The sequence below is a fragment of the Chiloscyllium punctatum genome, chromosome 20, assembly GCF_047496795.1.
Source record: "Chiloscyllium punctatum isolate Juve2018m chromosome 20, sChiPun1.3, whole genome shotgun sequence".
In the NCBI taxonomy this organism is placed as follows: domain Eukaryota; kingdom Metazoa; phylum Chordata; class Chondrichthyes; order Orectolobiformes; family Hemiscylliidae; genus Chiloscyllium; species Chiloscyllium punctatum.
The window spans coordinates 54,036,553-54,061,559 of NC_092758.1; the positions used below are offsets into that span (position 1 = coordinate 54,036,553).

The 25,007-nt window shown below is 37.6% G+C and overlaps 1 protein-coding gene across 3 annotated transcripts in view; it reads left to right on the plus strand.

The window, feature by feature from the left end:
• fbxo38 (F-box protein 38) overlaps positions 1-23,831 on the plus strand; it is a 72,844-nt gene extending 49,013 nt beyond the window's left edge. For 2 of the 3 annotated variants that reach the window (XM_072590919.1, XM_072590921.1), the window contains 7 exons: positions 6,910-7,010; positions 8,498-8,600; positions 14,117-14,283; positions 15,906-16,051; positions 16,376-16,479; positions 18,424-18,537; positions 23,232-23,831. In XM_072590919.1, the coding sequence (XP_072447020.1) occupies positions 6,910-7,010; positions 8,498-8,600; positions 14,117-14,283; positions 15,906-16,051; positions 16,376-16,479; positions 18,424-18,537; positions 23,232-23,410 (914 nt within the window). In that variant the 3' untranslated portion in view covers positions 23,411-23,831. The remainder of the gene's footprint in view (positions 1-6,909; positions 7,011-8,497; positions 8,601-14,116; positions 14,284-15,905; positions 16,052-16,375; positions 16,480-18,423; positions 18,538-23,231) is intronic. The other variant, XM_072590920.1, reaches the window with a different exon arrangement.
• Positions 23,832-25,007: the final 1,176 nt, after the last annotated feature.

The following is a 25,007-nucleotide window of genomic DNA, read 5'->3' on the forward strand; positions in this document are numbered from 1 at the left end:
CTACTGGGGCATCTCAATCAGCTTGATTTTTATCTGCTCCATCTTCTAAAGTACTTGTTCTAATTAGTTATGAAATGCTATTCTTCAGTAAGTTTCTAATCCCTTTCAAAGCTTTACCATGTATTCCCATCATTTTGTTGATGTCAATTTAGAGGTATGTGGAACACTTGAGGCTATCTAGTCATGTAGCCATAGTTGTCTTGTTTAAAGGAAGTGAAAAATTGTTTTAGGGTGGCTAAGATTCAAGTTAGTTGTCTACTAATTACAATTATACTGATTTTTAAGATTTATTATGAATTCATTTAATTGGGATGCTACTGAAGTAAGAATAATTAATCTATACTAAAAACAAAGATATTGGAAATGCTCAACAGGTCTGGCACCATCACTAGACAGAGAACAATTGACTCTTTTCAGTTTTTAAAACAAAGGGCAGCACGATGGCTCAGTGGTTAGCACTGCTGCCACACAGGACCAGGGAACCGGGTTCGATTCCTACCTCTGGCGACTGTCTGTGCATTTTCACATTCTTCCTGTGTCTGCCTGGGTTTCCTCCCACAATCTAAAGATGTGCAGGTCAGGTGAATTGGCTATGTTGAATTGCCCATAGCGTTAGGTGCATTAGTCTGGGGTAAATATGGGTCTGGGTGGGTTACTCTTCAGAGAGTTGGTGTGGACTTGTTGGGCCGAAGAGCCTGTTTCCATACTTTAGGGAATCTAATCTAATCAAAGGAAAACCAATGGATGTAGTATATTTAGATTTTTAGCAGACTTTTAATGCCCCCCCACAGAAAGATAGTAAGAAAAATTAAAGTGTATGGGGTAAGAAATAATGTACTGACATTGATTAATTAGACAGACAGGATCAGCACTTAGATCCCAGCTCCTCATAATAAATAGCCAAGGCTTGGAGTTGGGGACCACATAGATTATTTCCAATTTTGTAAATGATGCAAAACTAAGTGAGAATGTGTGTTGAGGAAGATGTAAACCACCTTCAATGATTTGTGTCAGCTTACTGAATGAACAAGAACTTGACAGATATGATATAATGTGGAAAATTTGAGATTATCCCCTTTGGTAGGAGGAACAGATGAGTACAGTATTTCTTAAGTGGTAACAGGTTGAAAAGTTTAGATGTGCAAAGGGTCCCAGATGGCTTTGTTGATAAGTTACTGTAGCAACCTATTAGGAAGGCTAATGAAATGTTAAATGTTGTTTTGAAAACTAATTTGTGGACAGGAGTAGCAAAGCCTGTCATCAATTGTTGAGGACTTGGTCAGACCTCATCTGGAATACTGTATGCAGTTTTGATCTCTTTATCTCAGGCAAATATTATTTCCATGAAAGAAATGCAATGAAGGATCACCAGGCTTGTTCTCAGGATAGCAGTACACTCCGATGAAGAGAGATTGTATATTCTAGAGTTTCAAAGAATGAGAAGTGATGCAATTGAAACCAAGAAAATACTTCAAAGCATAGGCAGGATAGATACAGGTAAAATATTTCCCTGGTTTGAGGGGATGTGGCTGATGATCTAGGTCTAGAGCCAGGGGGCACAATTTAAAAATAAGTAAGATGTCACTTACATCTGAAAGGAGGATAATTTTTCCCTTTACTAGATGTTAGTGAGCCTTTGAAATTCTCCATCAAAGGAGACTAGTTTAGTCAAAGTTTAGTGTCTCAATATGCTTAAGCTAATGATTGAGCTTTCTGATTCCTAGTAGTGTATGGAGTTACGGAGATGGGTGGGTAAAAAATGTTTGTTTGATCCTCCATGATCCTTTGAATGGTGAGACAGGCTCATTGTGCTGAATGGCCTGTGCCTATTCCTATGTTCCTTAATTCTACTTTTTTCAAGCCCAGCTGATTGTGGCTTCTCTTGTGTATACATTGAAATATAAATTGAAAATAATCATCCAAATTATTCAGTATCTGTGGTCAGTGATCATCATTAAGTTCTTGCCTTGATTTTCCTCTTAAAATGCAGTTTTCCCAGTTCTTTATTCCTCTGATCATAGTTAACATCTTAGTATGAACCTTATTTCCTTGCAAGTGTAAAAATAAATAGTGTGGTCTTCTATGTATTCAAAAACTTAAAACTGAAGGGACGTGATGGCATCGCGGTAATATTACTGGACTAATAATCCAGGACCCCAGATTGATATTCTAAGGACATGAATTCAAATGGTGGGATTTGAATTTAATAAAATCTGCCGTAGAGGCAACTGAAGATGAGCAACAAATGCTAGCCTAGACAATGAGGCCCACAATGCATGAACAAATGAGGAAAAAGTTCATTTCGAAAGTACGTTCACTCAGCAAGCAAGTATGACAATTTTTTTTCATATAATATTACCAATAAATGATTTAAGTGGTCAAGTATACTTGAAGTGGCTGAGATATTGAAAAAAAATCCTACATTGCATTAGTTGTGTCCAGTGAAGCAAGCAAGACTAAGCCTCAGTAATTCTCTCATACATAAAACAACATGTCTGTTAAGACTTGAGTCTTGCATATTATTTTCAAACTTCAAACAGGCTTGAGTTTACAATTTAACTTGAAAATGAAAGCCAACCTTGTTTTTATTTTCTGTTTATTTCACTTCTGATTAGTTTGTTAATACTCTGCCTGTTTATGCTGATAAATAGATTTGTGTTTATGCGCCCCTTTATTCAGATGGTAGTGAATCTTTGCAGCTCTCTGCCTAAGAGGACTTAGAGGCTCAATTATTAAGTATGTTCTAAACTCAGATCAATATATTTTTAAATTTTGAAAATATCAACTAAGTTTTCAGGAAAACAATGCTGATGCAAGTCAACTATAATGTTGAATGGAAAAATAGACAAGATCATTTGCCTGCAGTAGGGAACAGGAGAATTGACGTTTCGGGCATAAGCCCTTCTTCAGGAATCAGGATTCAGGATTCCTGAAGAAGGGCTTATGCCCGAAACGTCGATTCTCCTGTTCCTTGGATGCTGCCTGACCTGCTGCGCTTTTCCAGCAACACATTTTCAGCTCTGATCTCCAGTATCTGCAGTCCTCACTTTCTCCCTGTTGATTGGTAGAGTACGTTTGAAGGACTGAGAAGGCGTACCCTTCTATTATGTTCTTATCGTTAAACAAATGGCTGTAAAGGTGTTCTCTGACTTCTAGTTTCTAGTTATCAGAGGCTGTACTCCGCACCCTCAACCCTTCCCAACCCCATGAAAATCCAATTTGCTTCTGACAATTGATAAATTGTGTTGTTATTATAAGCAATTTTCACTTTAATTGCCACACTCATTCAGTAATTCTCTGTTGCTGCTCCACGTAATGTGAGGACATTTTGATTCAGTCAAAATGTTATCAAAATGAATTTCTATAATTACAACTTGTAGCGTTTTAGATTCTCTTAAAATCCAACTTCTTGCTAAAGATGATTTCTTGACTCGACGCCTTAAATTTCATTCGATAATGTTCAGATAATCAAGAGTACTAATAATACTCTTTAGAATAAAAAGTTTTGAATAAAAGGTAGCATATTAACTTCTAATCTAATTAAGCTTGGCTAATTACATTTAGTTGCAGTTTCCTCAGTTGTAACTCAGGCCAAAGGAATATCCTCTACATATACATTATAATCTGGTCTTGTTTGTTTATCCCATCATCTGAACTGTAATAACAAAAAATTAATAATATCGTTCCCATTTCGTGGTCTTGCCGTCTGAAATTAAATATTTCACAGTTTTAGTTTTGTTTCTAATAATGTTGTCCTTTGCAGAGTTGTGCAAGTTTGGATTAAAATGTTTTTAAAGAATTGTTTTAGCCAAGAGGTATTTCATATTTCAAGGGAAAATGTAGAAAATGTTCACCTCATCACTAGTGACTTGTAAAATTTAAAAGCTTTGGTATATAAAAATAACTGTTCAAATAGTAAATGCAGTAATTGCTGAGTTAGGTGGTTTCTTAAGACCCTGGGTTTTCTGTGGAAGTATTAAATGTTCCCATCTTGAGTATTTTGTGTTAGCCCAAAGGGAGTTCTATTGAAAACTGTCTTCAGATGCCCCAAGTGATAAATAAATAGATAGATAGACAGACAGACACACACACACACAGATCAACATTTTGCTTTCAGTTTGTTTGAGCATCAGTAGATTTCATTGTTACTAGCAGTTCTTGTATTTTTCAGTCTGAGCCAATTTCTTTTCACGGACAACAAACAGTACAGGGATTAAGGGGCCTGACATTTTCCTCTATTGTTGTGACAGGATGTGGAAATCTTAATAGCTGATTGGCGTTTATTTTTCTGTGCTGCATTCTATTTATCAAAACATTAGTGGGAGTGGGGGGGGGGGGGGGGGGGGGGGGAAGTCATTAGAGGTTCTCTCATTGTTAATTGACGATGCTGGTAGTTCTCTTGAAAAATTCACTTGGAATGTAAGGTTTAGATGTTGTGGTTTTGGGGCCCACATGAGCAGCTTGTATCAAATTGTCAGTCATAGCGTGAGTTTTATTTATTTTCAGCTTGCTATTTTCAGTCCACATCATCTTTGGTGGAAGGGATGATTAATATTCCTTATGGTAATTCAGTAGCATCAGTGCTTGAGTCAGGTTCTGTGAATTAAGAGTATCTCTCAAATAATTGTGATTTGAGTACCCACATTTCTTCAAAAATGTGGATGCTGTTTTTATTCGAGGCGATGTGGAAATCGTTGGCTTGGCCAGCATTTATTGACCACCCCTAGGTGCCATGTAGTGTAGGTACATTCCCTGATATGCAGCAGAGAAATATACAGCATGGAAACAGATCCTTCGATCTAAATCATCCATGCCAACCAGATAACCTAAATAAATCTAGTCCCATTTGGCCTATATCCCTCTTAAACCCTTCATAATCCATCTAGATGCCTTTTAAAAGTTGTAATTGTACCAGCAACCAGCACTTCCCCTGGCAGCTCATTCCATACACGCACCTCCCTCTGCATGGAAAAAGTTGCCCCTTAGATCCCTTTTAAGTCTTCCCCTCTCACCTTCAACCTATACCGTCTAGATTTAGACTCCCCTACTGCAGGCAAATAATCTTGTCTATTTACCCTATCCATGCCCTTCATAATTTTTTTAAAGGTCACCCCTCAGCCTCTGACACTCTGGGGAAAAAGCCCCAGTCTATTCAGCCTCTCCCTATAGCTCAAACTCTCCAACCCTGGCAACACCTTTGTAGATCCTTTCTAAACCCTTTAAAGTTTCACAATATCCTTCGTAAAGGAGAGAGACCAGATTTGCACACAGTATTCCAGCTTTGACCTGATCAATGTGCTGCACAGGCCCAACATGGCTTCCTAACTCCTGTATTCAATGCACTGATCAATAAAGGCAAAAATGCCAAATGCTGCCTTTACTATCCTATCTATCTGCAACTCCACTTTCAATGAACTATGAACCTGCACTCCAACGTCTCTTTGTTCAGCAACCCTGCCCAGGATCTTACCATTAAGTGTATAAGTCCTGCTCTGATTTGCGTTTCCAAAATGCAGAACCTCACATTTATCTAAATTAAACTCCATCTGCCACTCCAACGGCCCATCTGACCAAGACCCCACTACTCTGAGGTAAACTTCTTTGCTGTCCACTACACCTTCAACTTTGGTGTCATCTGCAAACTTACTAATTATACCTCCTATGTTCACCTCCAAATCGTTTATATAAATGACGAAAAGCAGTGAACCCAACACCAACTCTTATGGCTCACCACTGGTCACAGGCCTGTAGTCTGAAAAACAACCCTCCACCACCAACTGTGACTTCTACCTTGGAGCAAGTTCTCTATCCAAATGGCTAGTTCTCCCCACATTCCATGTGGTCTAATCTTGCTAACCAGCCTATCATGAGGAACCTTGTTGACCGCCTTGCTATCATCCATACAGTTCACATTCACCACTCTGCTCTCATCAATCCTCTTCATTGCTTCTCAAAAAACTCAATCAAGTTAGTGAGACATGATTTCCCATGCTCAAAGACATTTTGACTATCTCTTATCAGTCCTTACTTATCCAAAAACATATAGGTCCTGTCCTTCCGGATTCCCTCCAGCAGCTTGTCCACCACCGATGTCAGGCTCACCAGTCTACAGTCCCCTGGCTTTTCCTAACCACCTTTCTTAAATAGTGGAACTACGTTAGCCAACCTCTAGTACCTCACCTGTGACCGTTGATGATACAAATATCTCAGCAAGGGGCCCAGCAATTACTTCCCTAGCTCCTCAGCGTTCTGGGGTACACCTGATCAGATCCAGGGGATTTATTCAATTTATGCATTTTGAGACATCCAGCACCACCTGCTCTGTAATATGGACATTTTTCAAGATGTCGCTATCTATTTCCCCACATTCTCGATCTTTCAAATCCTTTTCCACAGTGAACACTGATGCAAATACTCGTTTCTTCCCCCATCTCCTGTGGTTCCATGCATAGGTGGCCTTGCTGATCTATAAGGGGCCCTATTCTCTTCCTAGTTACCCTTTTATCCTTGTGTATTTGTAGAATCCCTTTGGATTATTCTTAACCCTATTTGCCAAAGCTATCTCACGTCCCCTTTTTGCATTCCTGATTTCCCTCTTAAATATACTCTTGTCAAAGCCTATAGCATTTATAGTATCCATGGTTCAAATACATTAAAAACCAGTGCATTATTGAAGAAAATGGAGACCTGTTTGCTTTAAAGTAGGAAACCTCTGGAAGAGCATTTCGTCTTATATTGTTGAAATTTTAATTGACAGTATATTGATTAAGTGATAAGTTGGATTGTACAACACTAGCTAAAAACTGTTTTGATACTTCCCCAAAATGCTATGTCATGTTGTTTTTATCCAGATTTTATTTAATTTATAAATATTAATTTGTTTCCTTCTATAAATTCATTCTTTCCCAGATATTTCCAAACCCAAGCCCAGGCAATCTGTCAAGCGGAAACGAACTGCAGATAAATCCACAAGTACTAGTGATCCTGTCATTGAAGATGACCATGTCCAGGTGAAGCATGAGATTTCTAGGGCAATTTCTTTCTTTCAACATTGCTATTAACACAGTGGGGAAAAATTAACACGTGAAACATCATACACTGCAAGTTACTTTCATTTTGGTTGAATAAATCACTTTCATTGACATAATTTTCTAACTACAGTCAAAATTTAATTCCTGTGTTTTTTAATAGTTTTTTTTCTGTTCATACAATCTTCACAGCTCATTTGCATGCATTGTCTCTTTGCTGAATTTCAGGGCGTGCCCTCTGACATTATAGCTATATGGCCCTTTTTAATCATAGAACATGATAGCACTCACCAGTTTTCATCCTGTTTCAACCAGATGTGTTGAATTATAATGAGAAGTAAGAGCCAGTTTTTTTTTCTTTTCCCTTTTCGACCTTGTACCAAAGCAATAAGGGCATTTTTAATATCCATGCAATTGCTTTAGAAGAATTTGGCTGATTCATCAGAGGTCTGAAATCTTACTACATCAGCTAACTCAGCTTTTCCTGCTGCTGGACAAATTTATAAGTTGCTCAAAATTGACATTTTTATTTGTAGTCTATGTCATGACTGTGATATAGTGCTATGACTGTGATCGTAGGGCTGCGATTCCTGTTTCTAGTCCAATTACACAATCAGTTCAACATTAAATTTTACTGTTATACTCAGGTACCCTTATGGACATTTATTCTGAATCAAATCTCAAGAATGTAAATAAAAAGACCCATAAATCAGTTTTCTTTTATTAAACAATAAAGTTAGTGTTTATTTTAAAAATATTGACCAAGACATAAAACTGAACAGTATTTCAAATTGTGTTAAAGTACAATTATTTACCCTTCTAAATAGCCTCGTGTGCACATCCACTAGGTAATGGAAAAAATTAGGACTTTTCTTCAAAAATTAACCTTTGAAGAGAACATTCACCATGATCAATAATGGCTAGTTCTTGAAGAACAAGCGGATATTGTATTAAAGGTGTATTTCATCCAGCATCCTATAGATGGGTGTCATGAAACATAGATCCTCAAACAGAGAGTTCAAAAGCATCAGTTATTTTTCCAGGAGAATGGTTAGATCAGTGCTTCACTTATCACACAACTCAGATAAGTGTTTTCTTAGAAAGTCAAGAGGATGAGCTGGGTAACTTTTGTGTCTCTCTCAGCAAGCTGTGCTTCACCTGAACTCAATAATATATGGAATTAAATGTATAAACTGATATGCGGTACCCAGTAAACAAAGTCTAGCAGTTAACTTAAGCCATGTGATCTCTTAGTGTTTTTTAAATATCCTAATGCCCTTTTAAGCAATAACCTTTTTAAAAAGAAACTCCAGTTCAATTGTACCTGCTGTCCACAATCCATTAACATGAATCCTTAAAACAAAGCTAATCACTAAGTTTCTTCCTAATATTAACCTTCACAGTAATAGCTTTAGAGAATAATATTCTGATATTTCCTTCCTAAATAATTAGCCTGAACTGTGTTCCAGGTTCTTAATCTGAAGTCCAAAAATTTGGTTGGGATTACGCTTGCTAATTGTGGAATTACTGATTTGGTACTCAGAGATTGTCCGAAAATGATGTTTATCCATGGTGAGTTGGTGAATTATTTTTGGCAGATTCGTTATATCAACACATTGGAAAAGTTTGTATATCATATGCACAAAATGTGTCTTTTACATAGTGAAAATCTTGACGTGAGTATTATTCAGAGGACAGAAGTGGAAGGTAACTCAAAGCATGGTAGCTAGGAAACTGTCGGTTTATATACAGTAGATATGGTAAGGGTAAGGATTTACCAACAGGTGGGGATAGAGCTCAAAGAGAGAGAAGAACAGTTAGACACACAGGAATGGATAACGATCTGGCTAGGAGGGTGAATAGCTATTAATGAAGACTGTTAGTGGCTAATAATAGGTAGTGTGTAATGACAGACTATGTGATGACAAACCAGTGTGTGGGGTAAGGGGCTAGGACATGATAGAGATCAGGCCCTAAAGTAGTGGCACTTGATATTGAGTCCAGAGGGCTGCAGGAGCCCCAAGTGGAAAATGAGGTGTTCTTCATCCAGCTTGCATTGAGCTTTGCTGGAGCACTGCAGCAAACCTGAGACAGAGATGTTGCCCAGGGAATTGGGTGGTGTGTTAAAGTGGCAGGCAACTGAAAGCTCAGGGCTTTTTTTGCGGGCAGAAGTAAATGTTCTATGAAGTGGTCACTGAGTCTGCACTTCATTTCTCCAATGTAGAGGAGACCACATTGTGAGTAGTGAATGCAATATATTAGGTTTAGAGAAGTGTAGGTAAAGTCCTGCTTCATCTGGAACCTGGGACACACTGATCCACTGTTGCACTCGCTTGCAGAGATTTTAAACTCTGGTTCATAATTTAGGTTTGTGTTTAAACTTAAATTTGGGTCTTTACAGTACATACAACAGTTCTGAACTTAGTATACTAATCTTGGCTGAAAACAAAACATGCTGGAACATACAGCGGGTCAGGCAGCATCCGTGGAGAGAGAGCAAGCTAACGTTTCGAGTCTAGATGACACTATCATAGCTATACTAACCTTAGTATTGTTGTGCTGCTAAAGACGATTTAAAGTATGTGACATAAAGGCAGTAATTTTATTTAAGATGCATCTTACAGAGGCCAAATCTTGCCATGAGGCTATGAGACATTGTGACATTGCATTACTTCCTGTGATTATGTTAGTACAATCAGAGCAAAAATGGATTAATATTCAACTTTCAACATTTGACTTTGTAAGAGACTTCCATGACCTTAAGTAGTTTAAAAATATAAAAACGTTGCTGATCTTGGGGATTGGTTAGCTCATGTGGCTGGATGGCTGGTTTGCCATACAGCGTGATTCCAGTAGTATGGGTTGAATTCGCATACCAGCTAAGGTCACTGGAATCCCTACTCTCTCAACTCTCCTCTTAACTGAGGTATGTCAGCTTTCCAGTTAAATGCATGGCAATGCTTTCTAGTGACAGAGCAACTTATAGACCTTTGAAAATAATAGTCCTTTGGTGACTTTCAGTTCTTCACTACTAACCTAAAATGGCTACTATGATCGCCTGGCAAATCCAGACAACCCATGTGGAATATGCAAAAACTGACAGCATTGGACTTAATATTATAATCGAGGAGCACTAAAAGTTGATGAGCTATCAAGAGTTTTGCAACCTTTGTTTTACTCATATTTGCATAATAACTTTATATATTGATAATGCAAGGATACCTAAGGAATATTCAATTTGGAAAAGCCAGTGGGGCTCAACTGGAGATGTTCAAATGAATGAGATAGCAATAGTTTGCTTTGAATAGCAATAGATAAACAAAAAGTAAGACACACTGCAGGGTATAGATAGCTCCGCTCTTCCACTTTTCTATCCAATTTCCTACTCCATCTCTGCCCCCCCCTCACCTCCCCATCTAAGTAAATGAGTGTTAGTGAAAAGTACATGTTTTCTTTCTCATTGAATCCTATGGATTCTGAACTATCTCATTAAATGTTTGGTACTACATCTAGAGTTATATACAGTAACCTGGCTGGCTGCACAACGGCATCGGATCCCCCAGAGAGACTTGTTCAACATATACTGGATGTTGGATTGTCTTTTGACTGGGCACACAGCCCAGTGAAACCTGCAAAGTACAAACTCACTACTCTTCATGTAGGGACTTGTCAACAAAAGTCTAACATAGGCGCAGTGTTACAACCAGATGAGGGGGAGAACTAGCTTGGTTCTTAGTTGCAACAAAACATTTTATTTCATTTTTTAATCGTGTGCTTCAGTTAATGCATCATTAATTGAGTCAAAGTGAAAGAATTACAAGATTTCCTTGAATGAAGTGGAGCAGTTTTATTAGTGCCCTGAAAAAATCATGAAAATGTGACATCAAGCATAGGTAATAAGCTTAAAAACAAGACGTTGTCCACTACAGATAAGAAAGTGAAGGAAATTGTAGTTTAAAGTCATTGACTTATGAGACTGACCTACCTCTGTAAAGGTACTCTGACGTTATTTTGCCTTCGAGTATTATGAATGTTTCATTGTAATAGCAATATGAAATAAGATACAAAAATTCATATGGCTACACATGCATTCACGACGGCATGGTGGCTCAGTGGTTAGTACTGCTGCCTCACAGCACCAGAGTCCCAGGCTTGATTTCAGCCTCTGGCAACTGTTTGTGTGGAGTTTGCATGTTCTCCCTGTGTCTGCGTAAGTTTCCTCCGGGTGCTCCGGTTTCCTCTCTCAGTCCAAAGATGTGCAGGTTAGGTGAATTGGCCACGCTAAATTGCCCATAGTGTTAGGTGCATTAGTCAGAGGGAAATGGGTCTGGGTGGGTTACTCTCCGGAGGGTCAGTATGGACTTGTTGGGCCGAAGGGCCTGTTTCCACACCGTGGGGAATTTAATCTACTCATTCGCTTTGTCCCAACCTGCATTGAAAACCTCTTTGGGGCTTGCAATCTGACTAGCTTACAGTGCTGTGCCACAATTTCACATACTCCTTGTTTGCCCATTTCTATAATCCATGATCTAGATTTAGGCCTTTTCACAAATTAATTTTCTAGAAAGTTGATGAATGGTAACCTGAGGTTTGCTGCCTGCAGGATGTCTGAATTTACATCCTGCACCTCATTTAACTTCTTCGACCTGAGTGGATTTGCTCAGGTTTGAAACTTGTTTCTGTCCCTTTGGATCTCCCAGTGTGTTTCATGCACTGATATGCCCCTATTGGCATTACCAAGGGGTATGTTCTCTTTCTTTTTCCCTTTATTTCATGAATGGGTTTTCTGTAATCTGTTCCAGTTTTTTTTGGAACACCACTGTCATCAAGTGGAAGTTCAACTTCTGCTGTACTCCTCTGTGGCTCCTCAACTAAGTTAGGATTCCTATTCACTTTCTTGTGATCTGTTTGAGAATTGCATTGATTCCCTGTAATTTTCCCATAAAAGTTTCTGTGAACTATATCTCTTGCTCTGGGCTGTCACCTTTTTGGATCCTTCCTGACTTTCCTTTGTGGCTATTATCCTTTTTTTAGAGCTCCTTTAACCCTCCGGAATCTGTTCTGACTGTTTCTGACACTTCTGATTGGACTTCATTCCTGTATAAAACAAGTGACTGTTCCTCTGCCCCCCTAAACCTAGGCTTTTGCAGCTTGTCTAGGGCATCGGGGCCATATGTATAAAATTCTAACAGGCTACTAACTAGATGAATGGAGGATGTAGTTGGGGAGTCTAGAGACTAGGTCATGACCTCAGGATACAGAGTAGGCCATTAAGGACAGAATGAGGAAACATTTAACCCAGGACGGTCAATCCATGGATTTTGCTACCACGAAAGGCTGTGGAGGCCTGCTCACTGAGTATATTCAATAACAAGGTTAATGCATTTTTAGATATTAAAGGGTATTAGATGATACGGAGAGAAAGCAGGGTTATCTCATTGAGATTGAGAATCAGTCATGATCATGCTGAATGGCTGAGCAGGCTTGAAGTACCTATTGTAATCCTAATTTCTATGTTTAAGCAAATATCATTCTAGCATCATGCCTGACTGAGCCTTTCCCATTGCAGGATAAGTCCATCAATTTGGTGGCACAATGGGAGAGAACTGTCAAGGAGAGTAGCATTCTAAGTCCTTGATGTTGGTGTAGGTCCCATTGCATCATATAATGGCAAGGAAACCTACTGCTGATGACCATCTACTGCCATTCCAAACAGATGACTCAGTACTGTGCCATGTTGCACCATGTTGTACTCTTGTTTGAGGAGCTGGGGAGAAGGGGACGGTTGCTCAGTATCCATCACTGAGTGACTCCATGGCACCACTGTCTACAGTCAACATCCGCATCTATCCATGAATGGCCACTGCCTAGTCCTTGTGAAGACAATGTCCTACCTTCACTCCTGTATGCCATCTATCATGTGGGGCACGATTACTGTATGAAAGACTGCCAATTCTGATGTTTTCTTGAGTGAAAGAGTAGAATTTCATTTCCTGCTACCCCCAAGAAATAACAAAACAGATCAAATGCGCATGCGAGCACATACGCATGTTCATAAGTGCATGTTAAGAAGTGCAAAGGGGAGGAGAGAAGATGGATTCATGTCAGACAGGAAAGTGAAGGCATATGCACTTATGGGTCTTAGGAGATCCTTGAGTTATGCAAATTAAATGACCCAACTCCATCTGTTTAGCTGTTACCCTATGTCTTTAGCAGTGAAGTTTGCAGATACTGTTCTCTGAAAAGTGATATTCTTCCAAGTTGCTTTTTAACCAATGCTGATTTCTGTGATTGAGGGGGGCAGATAGAGAAAATCTTCGAGCATCATCCTCGTTACCTGTCCTCATTATTTCTCCTGTGCACTTGATCAGAGGATGGTTGAGATGTGTTCCTTTGCAAATTCTAGGGTCTTTGGCTTTTTCATTTCAAGCTAGATTGTTGTAAGCAACCTTTCATCTGTCAATATGTGCAGATGCCAACTTCTTGATGCTTCTGTCAGTTTCAGAACCTTTTGACTAAAAATGGTAATTTTAAAGCAATTGGTTTTGTATATATCCCATGTGGGCTATATCACTATTAAAATGTACTTTTTAAAACCACTTTCATCCATGAAAGTCTCGATTACAGTCAAATGCTAAAAGTTGAAGATTGATCGTCCATTTTCACTATAGGCATAAAAGTACTTTTGCCCATTAGTGGTGCTTGTACTTTCCATTATATAATACCTTGCACATGAATTCCTTCCCAGCCTCCTTTGCCTCTGTAGCTCCTTTCCATCTTTAAGGTCATCCTTAAACAACATCATTCATTATTTTAAATACCTAACTTTAGTTTTGTATTAAGTTTTATCTCATGGTCTCTGATATGTCTTAGACCTTTTTAACATGACATGCCAGCTAATAAATATTAAAACTGATGAAAATAAAAGCTTCAAAAATTATTGTTGCTTCAGTACACTAAATTAAGCTGTGTTTTTGTATTCACTTTCATGGTATTTGGCCTGAATATTAATTTCAATCTATTTCATAAAATCTTTAGACAGCAAGCATGATTTAATAAGTAAATGTTGGTGTACGTTCATTTTTAAGCTACTCGATGTCGGGTGCTAAAGCACCTAAAGGTTGAGAATACACCAATTGTAAACCGCTTTGACTATGTGCAGTGTCGGAAGCTCAATATTGAACAAGTGCTTGACCAGATTTTACAAATGCCTCCTGAACGGAACCGTATCATTTATCTGCGACCAATGCAACAGGTGAGTGAATGTAGTTATTTTAAATACAATTGACTTTATTTGTAATGTCTATTTAAAAAGTTATCTTTAATTTCTATTGTCATTTTCAATAGATCAGAGACAGTTTAATTGATTTGTATATGTCCCATTAAAACAACATGTACCAGATTTTCATGGAAGAATAAATTGTTTGATTCTTGATAGTGATATGCCGTGTTTGCCAAGCCATTACTTCTCTGATAATGTTTCAAACAGTTAATTTCTGAAGTGTGAGCTTTCCCAATTAGTGATATTTGAATCTGTCTATAGATGTGCTTTACACCTTTGTCAATTATAATTTGCCTTACATATTGGGATTGGTGATATGTGGGAACTGAAAAGAATTTCCAGCATTACTTTCTTTGCCCCGCTATCAGCTGAGAAGCATTGTCATTGGAGCTACAACATTGAGATATTATACCTGTGTCATGCCTTTAGATGAACTGTTCATTTAGTTCTAGTCCCTGCTCTTTGAGCATTGATATGTTCATTTTTGCTTTCCAAAGTAGCAGTTATGAAGCTGTTAATTAATTTGAATTATTTAATTTTTTTTTAATTAAAAAGCAGCTGTTGTATTCTAGAAACTTCTGGTGGTCAACATTGGCTATAAACTTAATTGGTCTGAACATATAAATTGTAGATACAGGAACAGCATTTTGTGGTGCCTGGTTGATGTCCCACCTGGTTCAAGTGTGGAGTGTGCCAAAATGCTTTGGATTTGCTTATGGGAGTGAAGTTCTAACATCACTTGAACCTTGATACCAGAACTAACCATCCACTTGATTGGCACTCTATCCACCACTTTAAACTTTCACCAGTCCATGGCAAGGATACTGTGTTCACTGTGTATGCCATCCAGAGATGCACTTACAGCAACTTATTGATACTACTTCAGCAATGCTTCCTTGATCTGCGATCAGCCAGTTGGAAGGATGAGCATAGGCGTATAGAAAGACCTCTCCAAGTTGTACACCATTCTGTGTTGGAAAGATATTGTCATTCTTTCATCATTGATGCCTTAGAACTTTTATTAATAGCAGTTTTAGACTACTGTCACCAGATGGATTTCTGTAGATTAAATGGGTGGCTAACCATCCCCTGTTAAGAGTATTTACAGATTGGCAATAGCTGCCAATAAACTCACATTTTGTGAATAAGTAAATTAAAAATGCTCTGGAAAATAAGTAAAATACAAATGCTCTGGAAATCTGACACAAAATTAGAATACTATTGGAGATACTGAATAGGTCAGGCGCATCATTCGACACTGCTAAGTGTTTCCATTAATTTAGATATTTAGTGATGAATTCTCCAGTGAAGTAAAAATAATTCTGCTAATAAATCAAGTATTTTTATTGTTTTATTAATTTATGAAAATGTAAATTTTGTCAACAGCAGATGTCATTCTTTTGCTTTATCAGGCTCCCTTAAATAGGTTGTGTTCAAGATATTCTAAAACTTAGTGGAACATATACAAATGACCAGAATTCGTGTTTTTAAAATTAAACATACCTGTTTCATAAGGAAGAATGAAGACTGTAATTGCATTTTTTAAATTTGGAAGTTGTTTTAAAGAATTTCAATTTCTTTTCATATTGTTGCAGATTGATACTTTAAAATTGGAGCGGATGATATTTAGTGGACCTTATCCCTATCACATCTGTATTATTCATGAGTTTAGCAATCCTCCAAATGTGCGAAACAAGGTTCGCATTCGTAGCTGGATGGACACAATAGCAAATATTAATCAGTAAGTGTTTTAAGTTGTAAAATGTTGAAATTACCTTAATGAAATCATAGAATTTACAATTAAAAATAGTAATATTATTACTCGTAATTTCTGGATGAATTATCAAGTACAGACTGATTTAAACAGAAATCTAATGAGTCAAAGAAATTGAGTAGAGGATGGATAAGCAGTATAGAAATTGTTAACTGTAATATTATGATTTTGGATGAGTGCCAAATTTAGTAAATTTATTAGATAATCAAATAGTAAATTGGTTGAGTAAATTATACTTGCATATACTAAAGTTGCTGATCTTAATTGATTTTTTTGATTTTCTTCTTAAAGAGAATTGATCAAGTATGAGTTCTTCCCTGAAGCTACTCGCACTGAAGAAGATGTGAAAAAATATCTCAAGTACCCTTGGGGGAGGGATATTTATAGTTTGGAAGGTTGGTGCCAGTATATGATTTAGCAGTTATCAAACTGGAGTTTTCAGACTTTGGGTAGCTACAAAATCACAAGCGCAACTAGTTTTTAGACACAGACCTTAAAAGTATTAAGCTCAGGTACCAAGGTCTTCATTTTACCATTGAGCTTTAATCAGCAGACTGGTAGTGAAGAGCAGGTTGCTACCTTCAAAGGAAAACATCAAACATCAAGTGACTGCTGTTTATCCCATCTCACATTCTCAATGGTAGCTTTATCTTTATTTGCTTTTTTTCTGATGGTCTCTAATTTAGCAGTCACTTCTGCCAACTTCCTTACCTGCTTATTGCTGATCCTCATTGTATATTAGTTCTTTTCTCTAGTGCGCCAAGCAGTGTTTTGGAAAACATGCCCCAAAGGACATGATCTTATGCCTTAATAGTAATATCTCTGACTGACTGAAAGTCCAGTTTTATGCAGTGCAGAGTTAGAGAAAGAGTTATCTATACTGTAGTGATGCTAATTGAGAGGAAAACCAAAGTTTTGGACAAGTGTTAACACTCCAAAATCCTGCTAGAAGTGTTTGCCTGAAGCTAGCTGTTCTGTGCAGAGTTTGCTCTTTGTTCTGACTCCTGAGTACTTGACTTTTTGTATTGGACGGAGTAACTTGTTCTCAGAACATCCCTGATATCTGTCCTTAAATTTGGACTTTTCAGCAATAACTTTTTTTTTCATTTGGGATGTGTTGCTAGTTGGTCCAGCATTTACTACTACAGCAAGTGTAAGCGTACACACAGTGCTGTTAGGACAAGGGTTCTGAGGTTTTGACCTAACAACAGTGAAGTCTTGGCAATCTGGATTCCAAGTCAGATATGAGAAGCTACACGTGGTACCTGCATGTTGTTCCTATGCATCAGATGCCTTCATCCTTATAAAGGTCACAGTGTAGGTAGATATTGTTGAAGGAGTCTTGGTGAGTTGCCACATTGCATCTAGCAGATGATAAACACTGCTGTCGCTGCATTAGTGGTGAATGTTGGAAATGGAGCTGCATTTATCTAAGCAATGTTCTAAGATCCCTGATTTGTGTCTTGTAGATGTTCAACAGGCTTTAGGGAGTTGGGAGGTGAGCTACTCCAAGTTCCCTGTTTTTGTTTAGTCAGTATACTAAGCTAGCTATTGAGTAGAGATCAGAGTGGTGCTGGAAAAGCACGGCGAGGGCGGGAGGGGGGAGAGGGCAAACTAGCTATTGAACTAACTGAACCAACTATTTACATAGTTCAGTTCAGTCCAGTCTTTGGACAGTGGTAACTGCTAAGATATTGATAATGAGAGATTTGGTTATGGTGATACCATTGAATAGCTCACTGATGGTTAGATTAAATATGATTCTTTACTTGAAAGATGATGAGAATGCTGAACTCCGTGTTCAATGCAAAGCACATATATGTTAAGGGAAAACTAGATGCATACATGAGGGCAAAAGAAATACACTTTTTGATGAGAAGAGGTGAAGTACAAAGAAAAAAAGGCTGAGATAGTAAATAAATACCAGCATAGACATGCCTTGCTTTTCCTGTGCTATAATTGTTTTACTTTGGAATTTTGTTGTAATAATGCATTTTTCAAGTTCCTTTGTTGCTCTGAATTGGTATTAGCAAATTTATTTTTGTGGAATGCAACATTCATTCTGACAATTAACATTACATCTATGAGAGAGATTATGGTTTATGGTCATTCTCCCAAATTCCTTCCATCCCAGCCACTGAAGTATTGAGGTTTATTGTACTATTATTAAAATTTATGTTATGCACATATCAAGGCCGATATGTATTGTGCATATAGGTTTAGGAATTAGTATTTTACTTATTCAATGAGTTTTTTTTTAATGTCTTCTGCTTGAGCAGGGGAGAAAAATATAACTTTCTCAATTGTTAGATGTTCTACTCAGGATTTTCTTTTGATAGGAACAGTAGATGGAGCTCCCTACTTCATGATCACTGACTTTCCTTGGCTTCGTTCACTACGCACTGCAGAACCGAACAGCTATGCAAGATATGACTTTGAAGATGATGAGAGAAGTAAGTACTCTTTCAATCATTAGGTATCTAGGCCATGGTTTTAAAACCAGGGTTTAAGCTTTTGGAAGGTGCATGGAATGATTTTTGGTTTCTTCATTGCGGGTCTGCATATATTTTTTTCAACCCAGTATTTGTTATCCCTCTTTTGCTGGTTCATTGTGACACTTCATGTGATGCATTGAAGTTTAGAACAGAAAAAGTTCAGCAGTAACATTGCGCCACAACCAAAACGACAAATTTGGGATGCTGATGCCAATTGTGACATTCATAATGCCATCTTGACTATGCTAGGGTAATTTAGGACAAATTATGAATTGAAATTGGAAATTATCCAGTCCTTAGAAACAGAACTCAGAATGTTGAATCTGTGGAACTCAGTACCACAGAAAATGGTTGATGCCAAAACATTGTATTTTCAAGAAAGAGATAGATTTACCTCTTTTAGCTAAAGGGATCAAGGGATATGAGAGGAGGGCAGGATTAGGATCATTGAACCCAATAATCAACTATGACCATATTGAAAGTGGAGCAGGCTCATGGGGTCAATTGGCTGACTGCTGTTCCTGTCTTCTACATTCTACATTTCTGTGCAACTCAAAAAGGCATGCTATCTGTTGAAGCTCATCTGCCTAATACCTCAAAAAACTGAGCTTACAATCCAATCATGTCCTGTTAAGTATGTATTTCCAATATGCTTGCTGATTTTGACATGAAGTTGTTTTAAAATCTTTACTTTTTTTCACTAGCTTATCTTAATAGCACACAGTCTTATTATCCTTAATTTAATATTCAGGCTTTATCATATACGTTTCTGTGGAATCAAGCTTTATTTCACATTTGTGTGAAAGGAAGAGGGCACAAGGAGCAAATATTTATTTTGAACAGTAATGTCTTCATGGGGGGGGAATGATTAAAAGATAAAGAATAATAAAAAACTTGTAGTTAGATTTCCTTTCATTATATGTCTTGAGGGCAAGTTTTCAAAATACGCCCACTTATATGGAGTTAAAATTGGGCCCATGTGATCAGAGCAGCATCACTGCAGTGAAGTGAGCAAGAGCCAAAGTTCTTCCTCATTTCACGATCCAAGCCGTATTTGTGCTATTATGACCAGATGAAGAGTCGTTGTAGCTCCCCTCTTTTTTAAATTTATCCCTGCTTTCGGTTAGTCTTTATGCATTATTCTTAAAATAATTTAATCAGAAAGTCAGTTTTAAGCCTGTCCTGAGTGGAGTTTTATTTTACCCTCGCGAATAAAAAGTGACAACAATAACATTCAATTAATAAGCTTACAAAGAAAGTTAAGTGGGGTACAAAGATGAATATCTGGTACATGCAGGAAGTCAGTTGCAATTTAGTTATATTTTCTAAGAGTCTTTCAGTTGTGCTTCCGAAAAGACCTGAATCCAAATGTTTAGGTGTTTTGTTTTCCTCCATAATGGTGAAATTGTATATGTCCTGGAGTTTTCAGTGAATTGTTATTGTTGTTCCAATTAACTTTTCTTCAGATAGAATCCTTAAATTCAAAAACTATGAGAGAGAAGAACTTCCAATATCCTTGATGTTCTCAGCCTATGTTGTTTGGCTCTGCTTTGTTGTTCAGTTAAAGTATGGGGTTCCTTTGTATATTCCAACACTAGCTCCATTATCGTTTTCAAATTGAACCCTCCGCAGGTGTCTTTTTTTTCTTTAATATGTGAAGTTACCATCTAAATGTAAATAAAGCAAGAGATGTGAATTTCCTAGCCCGAACCCTGACTGTGTTTCAGGACCTCATGATTAAAATTGTAATTCCATTTGTATATTCTTTGTGGGATTTCTGGGCTTGTCAGGTGATGACTGTAGCCATTTTAAGCAAGCAATATCTATTTTAAAATGATTTATGGTCCATGAAAGCCTTGTGTATTGAAATCAAATGATGGATGTTGAATATTGCCGTCAGTCATAATAGTAGACATCTTTATTTATGGCAAATTAATTGTTATTTTTCTAGATGATGTAGTTTTAAAAATCTCTATAATTCAATTGAACTAAATTGAATATTCTTAAACCCTGCAATATGTTCCAGGGTTCAGATGCTACAGCCAGGGAAGAAAGGGAAGCAAGAGAGGAGGGAGAACAGTGTTTTTAATTAGAAGATACTGCTGTACTTAGGGTAATCCTGGGCGGTGGTCCAGAGAAACTATATGGGTAGAACTTAGAAATAAGACTGGGGTGATCACTTTGGGATTACACAAACCCCCCCCCCCCCCCCCCAGTAATCAGTAAATATATAGAGTGATCTCAAATGTGTAAGTGGGGGATTTCAACTTTCCAAACATAGACTGGGATGGAAAGTGACATGCTAGAGATCACAGCAGGGTGGTCTGTGTTAAAGACTTGGGTGGAGAGGAATTTGTTAAATGTGTTCAAGAAAATTTTCTTTATCAATATGTGGATTTATCTACTCGAGAAGGAACAAATCTTGACTTCTCTTTGGGAAATAATGCAGAGTAAGTGACTGCAGTATTACTGGGGGAACACTTTGGGACCAGTGATTGTAATTTTATTAGTTTTAAAATAGTTGTGGAAAAGGGTGGGCCTTGTATAAAAGTTAAAGTTCTAAATTGGAGTAAAGCCAATTTTGACAGTGAGATAGGAACTTTCATGAGTTAATTCGGGTAGACTATTTGCAGGTAAAAAGATGGCTGGCAAATGGGAGGCTTTCAAAAGTGAAACAACAAGAGTTCGGGTTGGTATGTTTCTTTCAGAGTGAAGGGTACAGCTGATAGAAGTAGGGAGCAATGGATGAATAGAAATATTGAGGCTGTGGTCAAGAATAAGGAAGAGGCATATGTCAAGTGCAGATAAATGTTGGTCAATTGAATCTTTTAAGGAGTATAAGGAAAGTGAGGCATTCTGAAGAGGGAAATCAGGAGGGTAAAAGGGAAAATAAGATAACCCTTTCTGCCAAAGCTAAGGATAATCCAAAGAGATTCTACAAGTATATTAAGGGCAAAAGTCCAATTTGGGAGAGAATGGGGTCCCTTAAAGATCAACAAGGTTGTCTGTGTGGAACCACATGACATGGGAGAGATACTAAACATTTATATAGCTTCAACATTTACTGTGAAGAAAGACATGGAAGGTAGGGAGCTTATAAGTAAATATTGATGTCTTGAAACAGCTCACATTATAGAAAAGAAGGTGCTGGAGGTCTTAAAAAGCACAAAGGTGGACAAATCTCCAGGACCTGATAAAGTGTATCCCAGGACCTTGTGGGAATCTAGGGCAGTCATTGTGGAGTGCATAGCAGAGATATTTCTATCAACTATAGCCACAGATGAAGTGCTGGAAGACTGAAAAGTAGCAAATATTATGCCATTATTCAAGAAAGCCTGGGAATTATAGACCAGTGAGTCTGACATCCATGGTGGTTAGGAGAAAGTGAGGACTGCAGATGCTGGAGAGAGATCCCAGCATGGTGGTTACATTGTTGGAGTGATTCTGAAAGGCAGGATTACATGTATTTGGAAAAGCAAGGGCTGATTAGGGGTAGTTGGCATGGCTTTGTGCATGGGAAATAGTGTCTGTCAAACTTAATGGTTTTTTTTTTGAGGATGTGACCAAGAAAATAGATCAGGGCAGTATGTTAGACATTGTCTACGTGGGTTTTGGTAACTCCTTTGACACGTTTCCGCGTGGTAGACTGGTTAGCAAAGTTAGATCGCATGGGATTCAGAGAGAGCTTGCTAGTTGGAGATACAATTGGCTTGATGGTGGTGGTGGAGGGTTGTTTTTCAGACCGGAGGCCTCTGAGCAGCGATGTTTTGTAGGGTTAGTGCTGAGTCATTTGTATAAACTATTTGGATGAGAATATAGGAAACATAATTAGTAAGTTTATGGATGACACTAACTGTGGTATTGTGGACAGTGATGAAGGTTATCTAAGATTACAAAGGGTTCTTGATTAATTGGGTCAATAGGCAGAGGAGTGGCAGATGGAGTTTAATTTAGATAAATGTGAAGTGTTGCATTTTGGACAAACGAATAAGGGCAGGTATTGACAGTAAATGGTAGAGCCCCAGACATTCTTGTAGAACATAGAGAACTTGGTACATAGCTCCTTGAACATTGCTTCACAGGTAGACAGAGTGGTAAAAAGGCATTTGGAATGCTTACCTTTATTGCTCAGACCGTTGTACTTAAGAGTTGGTATGTCATGTTGAGGTTTTACAGGCCTTTGGACCATGTTTGGCATTCTCTTGCCCTGCCATAGGAACGCTATTATTAAATTGGTGAGGGTGTAGAAAAACGTTGCAAGGATATTACTGTGATTGGAGGGTTTGAGTTAAGGAGAGGATAGATAAGCAGGGACATTTTACCACTGGAGCATAGGAGGCTGAGTAGTGGCATTCTAGAAGTTCTTAAAATCATGAAGGGTATAGACAAGGTGAATAGCAAAGGTATTTTCCCCAGGGTAACTTTTTCACATAGTGGTTTGCACATAGAGTGAACTGCCAGACAAAGTGGTAGATGTAGGTAGAGTTACAACATTTGGATATGTACATGAAATAAAGGTTTAGAAGAATATGGGTCAAGTGCAGGAAAAATGGGGCTAATTTAATTTAGAATACTTGGTTGGTGTGGGCAAGTTAGGCCAAAGGGTCTGTTTCTATGCTGTGTGACACTGATTCCTGTTTTCTTTCCCCCAGCTACAATCTATGCTCCACGAAGAAAAGGGCAGTTGTCAGCTGACATTTGCATGGAAACAATTGGTGAGGAAATCTCTGAGAGAAGACAGATGAAGAGTGGTGTGTTTCAGCGAGTTGTAGCTATTTTCATACATTACTGTGATGTCAGTGGAGAGCCTGTTCACGATGATTATATCTGACTATGCTTTTCTTGCTCATGACTGTCCAAAGGCCAGAGACTACAGCCTGCAAGATTTGATTTATCAGCACTATGTAGCTGAATTATACCCCAAATACTTTTGGAACAAATTATATAATTGTGTATAAAATATTTGTGTACAAATGATTTCTGTATAGAAATGCTCTTAAAATTAATTGGCTTCCGGAAGCAGTATCATTTCATATGTTTATACAATTTAATTCACTCAAATGTTATTGAAAGGGAAATAAATAGGTTTTAAGAAGAGGCTATTTATATCCCCAATTATATAGTTACTAAGATGAACATTTTCTGATATTTTGTTACAATATTGTTAGGTAGAAAAATATGTATTAAAAATCAAGGCCATGTTTTTTGGCAGACTACAAAGCTTAATAAAAGATATGACTTAGTTCTTTGAATATTCTTTGGTACTGATGTGCCTTTTTTTTGAGTTACATTTTGTAAATGAAGACTTGAAGAAAAAACACAAACTTTGTCTTGTCTTTTTTTATATATACACGTATCTAATTTGAACATTATATTGATCCATCATTGTGAGGCAATTAACCGAGAAAGGAATCATGAACCAGTAACTGAAAATAGTATTTCATTACACAGTGGCATGCATTTTGTTATGCACTGCTTCCAAGGAATGAAGTGGCAGGGAAATTGCATTATAATAAAGTATTTAAGTATGAAAAGCATTTTCTGAAAACTTATTTCTCTGGACCTTCCCCCCCAATATTTTTTTCCAAATTCTGCTTTGATTTCTCACCAATTTCTGTAGAATACATGCAAAAAGGCATTATTTCACGTTGTGCTTTATATTTTTTGACACTGTATCTGTAAGTAACTGATTTTTTCTAATTTAATGAAATGCACTCAGTTTGATTTCAGTTTGATCTTTTTCACCTTGGGTCCTTGTCACTTTTAAACTGTCACTTTTCCTGACTAGTGATTCAACTTTTATTGAATATTTGAAGGAGCAGTTTAATAGTTTCAGATCCAACTTGGAGTAATCATGGGCTGACAGGAAGGTTGAGGTAAGTCAAATCCCTTGGAACTGACTGTTTATCGCTGTTTTATGCAACCAGACTAGTACAGTGGATGTCAGTTTTGAATACAAATTATACAAGCACAAAACTTTTTTCTGTTCAGACGTGTTAGATTTATTTCTGTTAACTCATTTTCAGTTCATGCAAGTTTTATGTAGTTTGTGCTCTGATTGAGCATCTACATATTTGCCACAATATGTGTTTTTAAATTTGTTTCAAAGTTTAACAAATTACAAGTTAGAACTGATGTGCAACAGCTTATATTTTTGACATGATTGAGCATGATAAGTAATAGCACGTAAAGCAGTTGATCCTGTGTGTAATTTGCCAATCTCCTCTCCGTACCTTCCAAACTCAAACTTAATGTGGCAAACTTGCTGCTGCAGAATTAAGTTTTGCACCGCACAGTTTTTGTTTGAGTCCAGTATAATTGCAGGCTTGGGGTGATGTTGACAAGAGGAGATATGTTCTTTCAAGAACTTTGTGATCGTTAGCATTAAAATTTTCATTCTTGTTTTCGAATTCCTTGTCTGCTTTCTC